Genomic DNA, 14,587 nt, shown 5'->3' on the forward strand with positions numbered 1-14,587 from the left:
CACTCCGTCTTCTCTTCCGTCAGGTTCCCACTCAACCTGCTCTTCGCTCTCCACGACTACGACATCTAACACTCAAGATCATTACACTATTCTATCTTAAATACCTCAAATGATAGTACAGGGCAAAATATTTTGGATCTATTTCTAGATGAAATTCACCTAGGTAATTTGTTGAGAAATAGGAGAGGAATGAACTTGTTCCATTCTGAAATTCATGTTTCTGCGGCGTAAACGTGTACCTGAGCGATAGAGGTGCAGCCACCGACCTTCCTCTGACAATCACTCACGGGTGACGGGCGGCCTCTGTCATTTACCCAGAAGGCTGCATGTGAGAAAGGAATCCATTTATCGCAGATGAAAATTTACGAAATCAGGTGCCACAGGACAACAGGGATGTAACTAAAACAGACGGAGAGACAGAGGCTCTTTTCCACTGACACCAAAACCACTATTTTTAGTAAGGATGAAATTGATTTTTTTAACCAAGTGTCCTTACATGGAATTCCTTTTCCAAACTTCTTACTCCTGTGAACATGTCCAGTGGGCCTTGGATGAAAGCCTCCTGCTTCACCTAAGCTAACGGGCTGATGTTGTGCAGAGTGGCTGGTGCAAGCACAGCACCCGCTCACGGCTCGCATCTGCCATCAGCCAGCGATCAAGCCCGCCAGACTAGAGAATCATACTCACTGGGCCTGCGCAGCAACAAGCTGGCAGACACAAAACCGCGGGCAGAGAGGGCACTTGCGCCTAGATCCACATTCTCATGATCTCCAGAGGCTTCAGATCGGGACGCTTTACTTCTCTGAGCTCCTTTCTTTCTGCGTCTCAGCATGTGTTGTAGGGGGTACTTGGTTTGAGACAGAACGAAGAGGGGAAAGCCAGTCAGTCATCTTCCTGGTTTTGTCATGTTCACTTCCAATGGCATTACTTCATCTAGTAACTATCCCCTCAGAGTTAAAATGAGAAATAAGTGAGTTTACTGATACACTACAATACATGCAAGGGAGAAAAATTAGAAAGGAAGCAAACAAATGGAATTTTGGACAAAACAACTTTGACAGTTCTTTGGAAAACTCCAGAAACATGGCTGTACATTATCTACTTGTCACCACAAAGATGCTTGATTGGCCCTGGGATTTCTTTTTGGCAGGGAGGGAAGGATGGAGTGCTAAAATTAATCTAGCTTCTCAGGCAGAGCAGGTATTCCTTACTGGAAGTTAAACGTTTAGACAACTCGAAGGTTTTTTTTTTTTTTTTCCAAAGGTGTTCGTGCCTGTGTCCTCTGCTGTGTAAGATGTGCGCTCCTTAGTGTGTTTGCAGAGGCTGTGAAGGAGGAGATTCTGCCTCTGTTCTTACAAGACTTCTTGCACAGGGTCGAAAGCCAGGGCTGCAGACGTCCTGTGTGCTCAGAGGGGCAGGCTGCGTCTCTCCTTCCTCCTCAGCGACTGTCCACCCCAGTCCTCCCTACTGAGCCGGGAATGAAAACACTCCACTCCAACTTGAAGACGGGGGTACCGAGCCATTCTGTCTGTGTCTGGCCATGCTAAACACTTCAAACCTCCAACAGGCTATTACTTGCAAGAGCCCTTAGCATGCTTCATGTCTGAGCTAAAATAGTTTAACTATGTCTCCTGTGAAATCACCATACCCTGGTTAAGTAAAGAAGACAAAATTGGTGTTTATTTCAAGTGCTAGCACACATTACTTCATATCTAACATCTGCTAACAGGTATTTTCAACTTCAACATAGTTGATTGCTAAATAAAGTTAGCCTCAATGTATCTGTTCAAGTTGTTTTTGAGAACGAATAAGAATTTTTGTTATTAAATACTGAGTTGGGCTTTCTACTACCCTGATGACTTCGACATTAATATTTTCTTGAGATTCACGCTGCCTCGGCCTTTCCAATGTATTTCCCAAAGCATTTAATTCGATAAAAATGTTGCCGTGCAATGTTGCAGAGACTCTCTAGAGTCCTTGCTGTCCCCAGTAGTGACATCTTCCAAATGACAGCGCAGTGATGGCCCCAAAGCGTGACCTGGGGCAGGGAAACTACAGAACATTTTTTCCCATGGGAGGAATTTCTGGGGTAAATGCCAAAGAAATTGATTGCTGAGCTGGACATAGCTGCATGTTAATTTTTTAAGTCCATGAAAACTGTTTTGCAGAATGACTTTCCAGTTTATATTCTGACTAGACGCATATGAGTACCAATTCCTAAGAAATATCAGCTATAGATGATGACCAAAGCCAAAGCTTTCATGAGGGTTAATACAGTAAATAAAATGGAAATAAAAGCTTCAAAGAATTGGCACCAAAGCCTAAAATTGCACTGAACAGTAAAATAATGGGCTATAAACGCGGGCAGTATTTGTAGTATCAGTCTTCCTTAAACACCGTCTTTGGAACATTTTAAAGCCTGATGATTCTGCCACTTTATGACACTATTATTGTCTTGCACTTGTGCATGGTGAGTCAGATTCTGCAAACATGGAGACTCACTGTGCACCTTTCGGCAGCTGAGCTGGGCAGCTGACACAAAATGACTGTGAAGCCAGGTTTCCTCCTGTAGGGCACAGACCGTGGGGCCAATTCCTTTGACGTCAGAGCTTTGTGGGGGGGGAGCCCACAAGAAAGCACAGGTCTGCAGCAAACACTGGGTCAATATAATCTGATCAACCTAAATGTAATCTGATCCACCCCATCTTCAGACTTACAGGTGATAGGTCTTGAATGATTGTGTGCGTGATTGCACCAGTTCATACACCCAGAAGAGTTCCGGCTTCCTCATCACCGTTAAAACTGTTAAATATGTCCAAATAGTGATCAATGAAAAATATTTCTCAAGACCCAAAATATTTGTCTGGAAAAACATCAATTATTTTACCTCTGCTCAAGTAGCTGCTTTTTTTTCCATGTAATACATTTTCCTCTCAAAAGAAACTGTGATTTGTGTTGAGGACACATGAGAATAAACTCATGAAATATGAGCTATGGACGTTCTACCTAAATTGCAGGAGAAAATGAATGCTTTGTTAAGCTCAGGTGGTACCTTACAGCCTCACAAAGCAAGTGTTCAACTCAGCCCTGCTGTGCTAACTTCTTCTAAGACAAATTCTTTCTCCTCAAAAAATTTTCTTGTATTTATGTAGATGAACAAATTCTGGTGCCTGAAAGAAATGAATTAAAACACAAATAATCAATTTTACAGGATACCATAGTAAGCCTACCAGAATCAAAAGGGTTGTGAGAGAATCTCAAGTAAGATTCTCTCACAAAGGTGCGTATTGTAACTTTGGTGTTTTCAGGTTGCGTGGGATGGCTTCTGACTGCACTCTGTCTGCTCTTGATCCAGGTTGTCGGGATTTCAGCTGCCCTCCTCTATCGTGAGCACGGGCTCCATTCTGACGCTGTGGTTCACAACGGACTTTGCTGTCAGTGCCCAGGGTTTCAAAGCCCTGTACGAAGGTAAGCGACCACTGCTCTCTTCTCTCGCTCTTAGTGCTCCGAGGGCTGGCGTCCACCGTGTGAGTGAGCCCTGCCGTGCCCTTGCAGGGTCGAAAGCACTGACTGCTGGCCACCCCTGGCCCACATGCCTGTGCTTTCCGTTCTCGGTGCAGATGTCTCGATTGGATGATGTTTGTTATCCTGTAATAGGAAAAGCTTGAAAACGTTTAGTATAAGTTCTTCACACTGCTTAGTGATGGGCCCCTTCCTAATACGGAAGATTGGCAGAAAACATCTGCTGGAGAGAAGTTTTGCTCATCGGGGCTTATTTAATGCTAATGTCATAAAATGAGCTTCGTGGTCAAAGTTGAAAACCTGTATTTAGAAAATTAATTTGCCTTAGTGTTGGTTGATCCCTGCAAAAGGAGGGATTTGTTTGTTTGTTGTTTTTGTGTCTTGGAATTTGTGTTTGGATATCATTTGGATCTTGTTGTTTTCTAAGCTGCTTGAATGGAAATTTAAAAAGCAGATTGAATTTTGAAAAGAGAATTGTTTTAAAAAATTGATAATATTTTATGTATATAACGGCTACAATGTGTATACTTTCATCTTGTTTGGCCTGGAGATTTTAAATACACTTCCATGTATAATATTAAAATCATCATTTTGATACAAAGTTTGGAGCTTAAAATTAACAGTTGCATGTATGTATATTGGCACATGCATGCATAGATAGATGGATGATAGGTAGGTAGATAGATAGACAAACAGTATGTATATAGATCTGGATGTCTAGGCTATGTCCCAAACACTTTTTTTTTTGGTCAGTTGTGGGGCTTGAACTCTGGGCTTGAGCACTGTCCCTTTGCTCTTCAGCTCAAGGTGAGCGCTCTACCACTTGAGCCACAGCACCACTTCCAATTTTCTAGTAGTTTACTGGAGATAAAGAGTCTGACACACTTTCCTGCCTGGACTGGCTTTGAACCGCCATCCTCAGATCTCAGCCTCCTGAGTAGCTAGGATGACAGGCGTGAGCCACCGGCGCCCAGCTTCCCAAATACTTTTTGTACTACCCATATTCTTACTTAGAGTATTCATTGCACTCCAAGAAAATATTCTTTATGGAGAGTTAAAAATCTATTTGTGGCACATGTGACTGAGCAATACAGTTATCAGAAAATGCAAGAGTATAGCATGTTTGCTCTATGGACATAAAGCAGTTGAGTGTGTTCTTGTACAAATGTGGACTGCTGTCTTTGAGAACGTTTTTCATGGACTACAATTAGTGGCTTTGAAACATTAATCACATTCAAGTAAATTACTCTCAAGGCATAATTGGTTCTTTGGAAAGCAACATGGTAATGCAAGTTCAATGGGTATTAGGAGCTTTCAAGTTTGTTACTGCTTCCCGGAAACCTTACAATCAATTTCTTTTGGTGGGGGCTTCACACCGTAGAAGCTTCTGCAAAGCAATCAAGGCTAGCCACCTGTGACTCTGTCCTTGTCCAGTCTACATATCTGATATTTGTTTAGAAGGCAGATAATATTTTCACAGCCTAGGAGCCACGGCAACTTTACTCTCCTTCACAATACAGTTGATACTTGATCACCTTGGTTTTCTGGATTCCCGACGGTTAATGCAGAAGCTCCCTGAGTGATAAGTGATTGCAAAGTGAATAATTCTAGCAAATAGTTCTTGGATATTGTTGGGTTTACTGGCTGCCATGACACTGTATTTTAAAGCAATTGGTGAGATTGTCTCTGTTGGAATAATACTTAAGTATTATTAAAAAAAAGACTAGATACATGACTAGAAAAGTAAATAGGACTATAAGTTCCATTAATTATTTTCATAAAAATGTTATACAAGCTGGGTTGGGTGTCACACATAAATAATCCCAATAACAGGAAGGATAAAGCAAGGAGATCAAGTATTTGTGGCTGGCTTCAGCTCTACAATAACATCTGTCCCCCAAAAGAGCAGCCTGCATGTATATGATATATTAAATGTACCTATATGCTCACATATACACATAGAATAGGGAGAAGGTACGGTATAATTTATACTACTGTTTTGGTCATTCTGGGGTTCAAATTCAGAGTTTCACTCTCAATAGGCAAGTGTTATACTAGTTGAGCCAAGATTCCAATAATTCATACTTTAGTATGTAATTCATACTTTAAATAGTAATATGATGGCATTATCTAGCCTAGTAGTATCTATTTCTAGCCCGTACTTTAAAAGGAAAAAGCTCCAGTGAAATTGCCAAGATGTCATATCAGCAAAACCAAACTTCTGTTCATTATTTAATATCTATATTTTTAAGATATTTCTCAATTAGCCTAAAAGTCTTCTGGGAAAATGAAAGTACGCTGGCTTGAAACTGTAATATTCTGAAAGGAATATTCCAGAGCCTGCAGGAGAACAAAGCCTGCACTACCAGCACTAGAATTTCACCAATATCAACAAGTACCCCTGGAAATGATAGCAAGGCTGGGGGAGAGGGGAGCTTGGAGCAGGACTGTGCACAGCAAACACACTTATTCTCATTCAAATGTGCGCAAGGTGAAGACAGGACCGATCACTCTGTCAGGGATTGTGCAGTTATTTTGTCATTTATTATTTACATTCCATTTTTGATGATTTGGGTCTCTTTCCATCCTAGTCACTTAGGTTAAAGTGATAGTCCATCTAGTAAGTTCTAGGACACAAGTGATAAAAAATTTCTATGTGTCATCTATGATCTCTAATGGAAATTGAATTTAGATATAAAATATTAAATCAACTCTTAAAATACTCTTCTGAAGTCCTTAATGTATTTAAATTAAAATTAAGACTTATTTAATATTACTAAATTGCTGTTTAAATATTCATTTAAGTTTATTGGCTTGATTTTAGAAAATTTTCAACCTTCCAAGATCTATCTAAACATGGTAACTTTGGCAGAGAACATAAAGTGGGCACTTGACTCAAGTTGATCTTGGCAACACTTTGGAATAAATATTAACATAAATTTTTATTCATACATGGGAGTATTGAGCTACATAATGAGTATGGAAACAATAAATTAAAATATCCCAATTAATGTTTTCAGCCATTGAATTTAATTCTGCAAATCAAGCAGAAATATTTATAAATTTCTTCCTGACGCTACTCAAGGGAAGTGCTTGGCTTTCTATGCATGAGATCTTAGCTAGGAGGTTTATGGATGGCCATTGAAATCAATACCTTTAACTGACCAATACAAAGTAAAATCAAAGTTACTAACTTAGCCTCTTAGATTACTTTATTGCTAGTTCTATCTATTTTCTTGGTAAAACTTACAGCAAAGTATTAATGTATTAAGTTTCTGTATACTTGACAATGGGAAAGATTTCTATACAAATTCTAAGATATGCCTGAAAGTACTATTTCCATACATGGCCTTAGTTCCTGTATCTCTGTCTAATGCATTAAGATCTTCATTAGTTTAAACATGCATGGTTTTGTCATCAAGTTTATCTGTATCTGGACAAATACATGGGCTGGGAGACCAGACAAATGATGCGATGATGTCACACAGGTGACACTGGACTCAAGGACTTCAGAGCTGCTACTCTGCAGCTTCCACTATCTGCTCCCTCCCTCCCTCCCTCCCTCCCTCCCTCCTTCCCTCCATCCCTCCCTCCCTTCCTACCTCTCTCCCTCCTCTTTCTCTTTCTCTCTTTGTTTCTATATATTTAAATTTTGAGGCACACTAGTGTTTGAACTCGGGACCTTGTGCTGGCTTACTGAAGGTTTAAACTGTAATAAAGTGTTTTCTGACAATTTCCTTTATGAATAACAAAATAGCCTAAACATTAGAAGCAGCCCTGGCACACACTTACTGAAAATTCATAGACTCAATGTTTTAGGTATTTTGATCCTGACATATGGAGTCTAAATGTCTATTTTTAATAGAAATTTTCTTTGTTACTCTGTCATTACTTCTGAAAATAATTTCAAATATATCATAACCTCTTAAGATAATTCTTTTGTACATTGAATTTGAATAGTCTAAATAGTGGTTTATTCTAAAAATTCAGTTTCTGTGAATTATTTATTATAATTTAGTCTGGCTTTCTAGGGGTTTTTAAAAGTGAAATCATTTTTTATTGAAGATGACTGTATTTTTTATGAGCTGGGGTTTTGTGTGTGAATGAAAGTAGAATATTCACATATAATGCAAATTATATTTAGATGGACAATACCAATGCTGTGAATCAATGTAATGAGTTCAAGAGTCATGGACAGTACCAATGCTGTGAATCAATGTAGTGAGTTCAAGAGTTATTTGTCATGGTAAATGCTTGCGGCATATATTTCTCAGTAATGAATGGTTGTTGCATAGGTTGAGAATTAACAGGTGGCAAAGCTTATTGAAGAAATGGCAGTTTAAAAGATAAATATGACTGAAAAAATATGCATTTTGAACAGGTACTGATATTTGCAATAATCAACTTGGCAAGATAAAAAATATTCAAATTGTAATATTGAAAACGCAAGCTGATTAAAAAAATATGCACAATGATTATGTGTCCATTAAAACCAACACTTAAACAGTGTTTACAAATCCTCATGTCATTTTGACAAGTAGCTCACTTTCTTTTCCCTGAAAAACTGAATGGAATGACCGCCGGTGAGGGCTCCACCTGGCGATTTGGGTTTCATTTCTCTGCAGTGAAGGTCTTCTCTCACCAGAAGTTTCTACAAAACACATAGGGAAACAAAGGAATTCTAGGATCCACATTATAGCCAGGCGCTCCTTTCTAAAAATCAATTGTCTTAGTGCAAGTCACTAAATTACATCTTTTAATGCCGAGAAAGCGTGGTCCCCACGCATTAATGTTCAGAACAAGCTGGCCTCTACTTTCACCTGCTCCTCGCACTCTCGCTAGGGAAAGTGAGTCTCGCTACAAAAGCCCCTTTCCTCCATGCTTTCCTGTGTAATTAACTCTGGGGCCAGGCGGGGCTTTCTTGTTTCTTCCTTCTTGCTGAATTTATTTGGCATTTTCCTCTGACACATCCCTCAAGCAGAATTTTCTTTCCTTCAACATCCATGGGTCTGGGTTTAGAAAGAGCAGCTAGATTATTACCCTTCAAGCTCAGAGCTTTATTTAGAATGTCAGTGCTGATTTATTTCTCCCTTGAAGTGATTACCCAAACTCAACTGGAGTGAAACCGCGGAGCGGGAAGGATACACCTGGCAGAGTCGGACGTTCAGGTCTGAAGACAGTGATGGCCGGAGCAGCAGCCTGCTGCCCCTGCTGTCACCCCGCCCCGTCTGCCTCAAGACAAGCACAGCGGCCGTAGCCCACCTGCCCGAGCCCGGCCTGCTCTCCTCTTCACTGAGGTCAGCCTCCGTCCTCAGAAGCAAGTGTGCTGGTCGACCCTCACCAGCCAGAGCCCAGTCAGTTGGTGTCCACCGGGAGCCAGGCATCTCTGCCCTCCTTCTGCAGGGCAGGCAGGAGCGCCGCCCCAAGGCAATCATATTTATGAATGTCATTTCCGTGGTTTGGATCACCAAGCAATGACTTCGGAAGGGCTCATCACTAAGTTCCTCCTGCTAAGCTGTTCATCTCTCCTTAATGTTTCTTTCATCAGTAAAGTCAGATGCAAACATCGATTATCGCCATGGGTACATTAATGCCAATGCTTCCGCCACGTGCAGACATGAGAGATGATCACTGTCAGACAACTGAGTAATCGGAAGAGGAGGTGCAAAGTGCAAGGTGCATCGCACCGGAGCCGGCCCAGGAGCCGTGGCTCCTGCCCATGGCCATGGCACAGCTGATGGGAGCGTGAGAGTAAAAACAGTGCTGCTGCCCAGGAGCCTCGAGGAGGCCCAGTGCCCGTGACGAGGCCCTGTCCACCGCGCAGAGGAAGGGCTGCCCGCCGCAGCCACGCCCAAGACCCCTGGACAAGCCCAGGGCAGAGCGGCAGGGCAGCCACGGGCTCTTTCTGGCCCTCATCTCCTGGTCGTGTTAGCCTGCGATCATGGAAGGGCACACGTGGCTCAGAGCTCGCACCATCTAGAGACACATGTTTGCCTGAGAAGGAAGCTTCTCAGACCTCATCGAGTTCTCACAAGTTTCCCCATGTGACAGGTCGGAAGGGTGCCCCGTGGGTGATGTGGTCCCTGGGAGATGGAGCCGCTCATGCTGATTGGCACGGCTTGTTCTGCATCTTACGTTGGCTGTTGTGGTTTCCTGCTCAAGCAAGCACCCGTCCGTTTGCAGTTTAGCTTCACACATGTACAGGCAGAGAAAGAACAAAAATGATTGCCATGTTCCTCATTACCATAAATAGTCTAGTTCCTATGCACTGTAATGTATTAATTAGGCATTTTGAGTTTCTGTATTGGTACTGTAAACTTAATGTGCTTTTACCTTTGAGAAATAGATTTGCTACAAGCTTACAAGTCTAATTTCTGTCTCAATATCAAAAGGCCATCATAAGTTCCTAAAGACAAATACTACTAGTGAGGCCAATTCAGGCAAAATGCACACACAGAAATCTGGCCACTTCTATGATTGTGATTTTTTTCTAGGAAGTACGATAAGAAAGTAGTTCTTTTCAAATTTTAATATTAAATAGCACCAACTTTAGTCCCTTTTCTGTTGACCTGAAGTGTTTTGGGCTGTGTGTTATATATAAAAGCAAAGAGATTGATCTTGGTCTCACTTTGGTTAAATATAATAGTCAAGAGGACTATACTCACAATCCAAAGTATGCAATTATAACCTCTTTGTAAAATTTATTAATTACATTTTTAAAACAGGCACTCTATTTAGCAACTACTTCATTGAATGGTAACTCCTTTGTAAAACTAATAAAAATAAAAAGTACATTTGCAAATAGGTCAACATTCATGTGCTTGCTAACAAGTCCATTTGAATCCAAATACACATACACAGCAAACACACATGTGAACTCACAATGGAGTCCAGAAAAATGAAACACAGACCTGTCTCACAAATGGAATTACTTTGGTGGAAGAGTTACAAAGATTGTTGGATTGTTCTCTGTGTTAAATGCATTATTAAGCTCATTGCTAGGAGCACTGAAAAGGTTTGATAATGACTATATGAAATAAAAAATTTCTGAAGATGATGTGTAAATTAATATTGCTAAGTGGATTTCTGGCACTTAATTGGAAATTGAGTGAAAAGTAGAAGCAGATAATTAAGAATCCTTTGATATGTTTTTTTCAAATAGTTCATTAATGAGTTCTAAGACTAGCACTGAAGCCGAATTCCTTCTCTTTTTTTTTAACTTAGAAGAAAACAATTAAGTACTCACTAAAAATCTATCCTCAGAGCAAACAGCAGCCTGTATATAAAAAAAACAGAAAATAACACAAAAAGAAAGATAATTCCATAGAATAGGCATCTTCAAAATTACTGCTCATCAGCAATGCAAATATTGCTTTATGTTTGCACTTAGAAGACAATGCCATACCATCAAAACCGCATTTGTATTTCAGAATATATTCTGTCTCCAGTACAATTTAAATAGTATCTTTCATAACCGCTCATCTCCTGAAAGTTTGCAGTTTGCCTTACAATTTTATTGATTTTTATCTTAGTAGTTTGTGGGTCACAGGTAAATTGAGGTATGTTTGTTGGCCTAGCCAGAAATGTTTGACAACACCTGATCTCAGTAATATCTCTCTTTCCTTGCATGTGTGCTTGCATGCACATGTGCACACACACACAAACACACACACACACACACACACACACACAGAGTCACCTTTTCATAATGAGTGGACCCAATGGAATTCAGGTGGCATCTGTCCATCTATAAGGAATGTATTCTCAGGTCTGGGTTTAACCTAATTTCATAATCACCATGATATTGACCACTACACAATGGCTTTTGTTATGATCGGCTTCTTTCTGTGTAAGGTAAGGCATGGTGGTATGAGTCTCAAGTGAAGTCCTTAATGTCTAAGGTCTTTGGCTTCCTCTCTCAGTTCTCACATGACAGCTCTCCAGACCTACCCCAGAGAACATGAAGTGTTCTGGTTTCTTGTAGAATGTGAATCTCATATTACTCTTTAATGAATGCTGTCTCTCTTATCCTCAGCTAGTGTTTTTTTTTTTTGCCATCTTTTCCTTGTGACCCTTGGCTATCTTTTACCCTCTCTCTGCTTTGACTCTACTTGATTTACACACTTCAGGAGTTTGCAAAGGAATGCTGGGTGCAAGCCTGTGCTTTCTCAGTGAGTGCAAACAATGCCGCAGCCCTGTTGAAGTACTTAGGGCTCAAGCAGTTCCTGGGTTTTGGTTACAGTTACTGTCCTGTTGTTGTTTTAAAATCTCATGTTAACAGCATGTTCTGCCGATGTTGTCTTGGCTTTATTCATTTCTTTATTCTACAAATGAAAATAATATAGGTAGAAATCACTGAGGAAAGGAGATACAGCCTTTTTTAAACTGCTTCTTTGAAGCAAGCAGTAGAAGAAGAAAATATGATATGAGATTTATTGTGACCAGGAGAAAACACAGGCATACATAAATAAGTGAAACCGATAATGATGAAAATAAGAGTTAGTATATAAATTAAGATAAAACACATGACAATTTCATAGATCAATCAAATCCACTTCAGTTTTGTAGACAATTAGAGATATATTTTTCCTTCAGAGGCCCTTTTTTGAAAGGCATGTGTGTGTGTGTGTGTGTGTGTGTGTGTGTGTGTGTAATTTGTACCCTTAAAGAGATGTTATGATATTTTAAATGCTTTAAGTCTGATATCTAGTAAGTCAATGTCAAATATACATCCAAGTATAATATTGTATCAGTATAGTCCTTGGGGATTTAGCATTCATCTCCATTTCTGAATCTGCATTTAGCCCGTGAATATATTACCATTTTTTGCTAGCTAAGTTTGATGGGTCACTGGTATCAAACAAGCACCCATGTTTCTAAATCTAGGAGCATTTTGTAAAGGATATGCTAATCTGAAATTTTCCAAGCTTACTATGCAGTTTCCCACTTGTATTTTTCCCTTGTTTTCCTTAAATGTAGCTAAGAAACGGCAATCTGCCATCTCATTATGCGTCAGGTGTGCTGGTAATGGTCTCAAGCCTCATCTGCAAATAGGTGACCAATGGTGGGTTTAGTCATGGTTTTTGTGAAACAAGTCTTTAATGAGCAGCTTGTCAGTACACCCCGTAGAATTGGCCTATGGCTGTACATTTTTTCATAGTAAGACAGTTCTTTCATTTCAACTATCAGTTCTCTTTGTTGGTGCTAGTCAGGGTGATAGGAACTTAGTTAGGCAATATCTTCAATTTTGTTAGATTTGTTCAAATCTAATTCCACATTGATCGGAGCAGTGGAAGTTGGGGGTGAATCGAGCGTTCCAAGGAAGCAAAGCCCTGGTCTGTGCAGTGATTTGTGTCCTGAGCCTCTCTACACTCTAAAAGTGGAGGATGCTACTTGAGCAGAATAGTCTCCAGAACAGCAATGCAGGATGGATGCCCTGCAGGTGGCCCCTTCTTGGTCTCCATGAGCTTCCTTGAAGATGATTCTGATACGTCATTAAATGTCTTCTATACCTTCGGGAGGGGGATAAAGAACATCATTTAGTGATGGAGGTGTGGCCCAGGACTGCCGGCTTACAATGTGAGTTTGTCATCATCTGACTGAGTTTGGGTGGGCTTTGAAACCAAATTCAAAGTTAATTTCTGTTTTTCTGATCTGGCATGTAGGATGCCGAGGTGGAAGCTCTATTTGGAGGACAGGGTGGGCGAGGCTCCAGCTGGCCGTGCCGCCCCGTCTGCGGCTCACGGCGTGGGAGGAGGCCAGCAGATAGCTTTTGCAGGAATCAGAGCTGAGTGCATCATGACTCTGCATGCCTTACTCATCCTCGGTCCTGGCCCTGGTGCGTCAGCTTCGCACATCTGATTCTTCCCACGTGTGAAAACATGACATGCCTGTCCAACTCCATGTCTTTGCATTTTTGTTTCTGAAAAGAAAGCTTAAGACATGGGAACACCTACATTTTTATTGCATGTAGAGAAAATGAGCTTATATTTTATTATTTAAGCTTACATTCCATTCAAAAGAAATAACTAGGGCTGGGAAGGTGGCTCAGTGGTAAAGTGCTTATCTTGCATGCATGAGGCCCTGGGTTTGGTTCCTTAGCACCACATAAGCAGAAAAAACTGGAAGTGACTCTATGGCTCAAGTGGTAGAGCCTTGCCTTGCATGCATGAGGCTCTGGGTTCCATTCCTCAGCACCACATAAGCAGACCAAAAAAAAAAAAAGCTGGAAGTGGTGCTGTGGCTCAAGTGCACTAGCCTTGAGCTGAAGAGCTGAGGACAGCGCCCAGGCCCAGAGTTCAGGCCCCATGACCAACGAAAGAAAGAAAGAAAGAAAGAAAGAAAGAAAGAAAGAAAGAAAGAGAGAGAGAGAGAGAGAAAGAAAGAAAGAAAGAAAGAAAGAAAGAAAGAAAGAAAGAAAGAAAGAAAGAAAGAAAGAAAGAAAGGAAGGAAGGAAGGAAGGGCTAACATGTCTTTGCTGTAAATATTCATATTTACTACAGATGTTCCTGAAAAAATAGCAAAGATATAATTTTATTTATAAAGCTATATAAAATTAACACAGTTTAGACCAAACTTAAATAAATATAACATTACACTGGTAACAGAAGTTGCAATAAAATACCACAATGTTCCATGCACTAGAATTTTGTAAGATGCTTTATATTTCATGTCACAATGCCGTTATTTTTATTTTCAACATTCTCAAAACAAGCTGCCATCCTGTCTGTTAAACAGAATATTTTAAGACAGTTTTTTAAAAGATGTTACTATGTATACATTTGCCCTGAATCCTTAAAGTATTGTTACCCTTAATAAGATCTGTTTATTGCACGTGAAGGTATCTTTCTGAATGCTGTGGCAGAGCAAACCTGGCTGCCTGGCGGAGCTAGCTGCCGGGCAGAGCGGCCTTTCAAGAGGCCTAGTGGGCTTCTGTGGGGAGAGGTCAGCAGGTAAACTGGGGTTCTGCCACTTACCTCGTGTGTAAAGCCCCCCCGCCACACACACACACACACACACGCACACACACACACACACACGCGCACACACACACACACACACACAC

The 14,587-nt window shown here is 40.6% G+C and overlaps 1 protein-coding gene across 1 annotated transcript in view; it reads left to right on the top strand.

Moving 5' to 3' along the window:
• The window catches only part of LOC105991563 (CUB and sushi domain-containing protein 1-like), an 871,556-nt gene that overhangs the window by 120,830 nt on the left and 736,139 nt on the right, over positions 1–14,587 (top strand). The window contains exon 3 of the mRNA XM_013024215.1: positions 3,356–3,468. Coding sequence (XP_012879669.1) covers positions 3,356–3,468 — 113 coding nt within the window. The remainder of the gene's footprint in view (positions 1–3,355; positions 3,469–14,587) is intronic.

Source organism: Dipodomys ordii, unplaced genomic scaffold (genome assembly GCF_000151885.1).
Source record: "Dipodomys ordii isolate 6190 unplaced genomic scaffold, Dord_2.0 Scaffold74, whole genome shotgun sequence".
NCBI lineage: Eukaryota > Metazoa > Chordata > Mammalia > Rodentia > Heteromyidae > Dipodomys > Dipodomys ordii.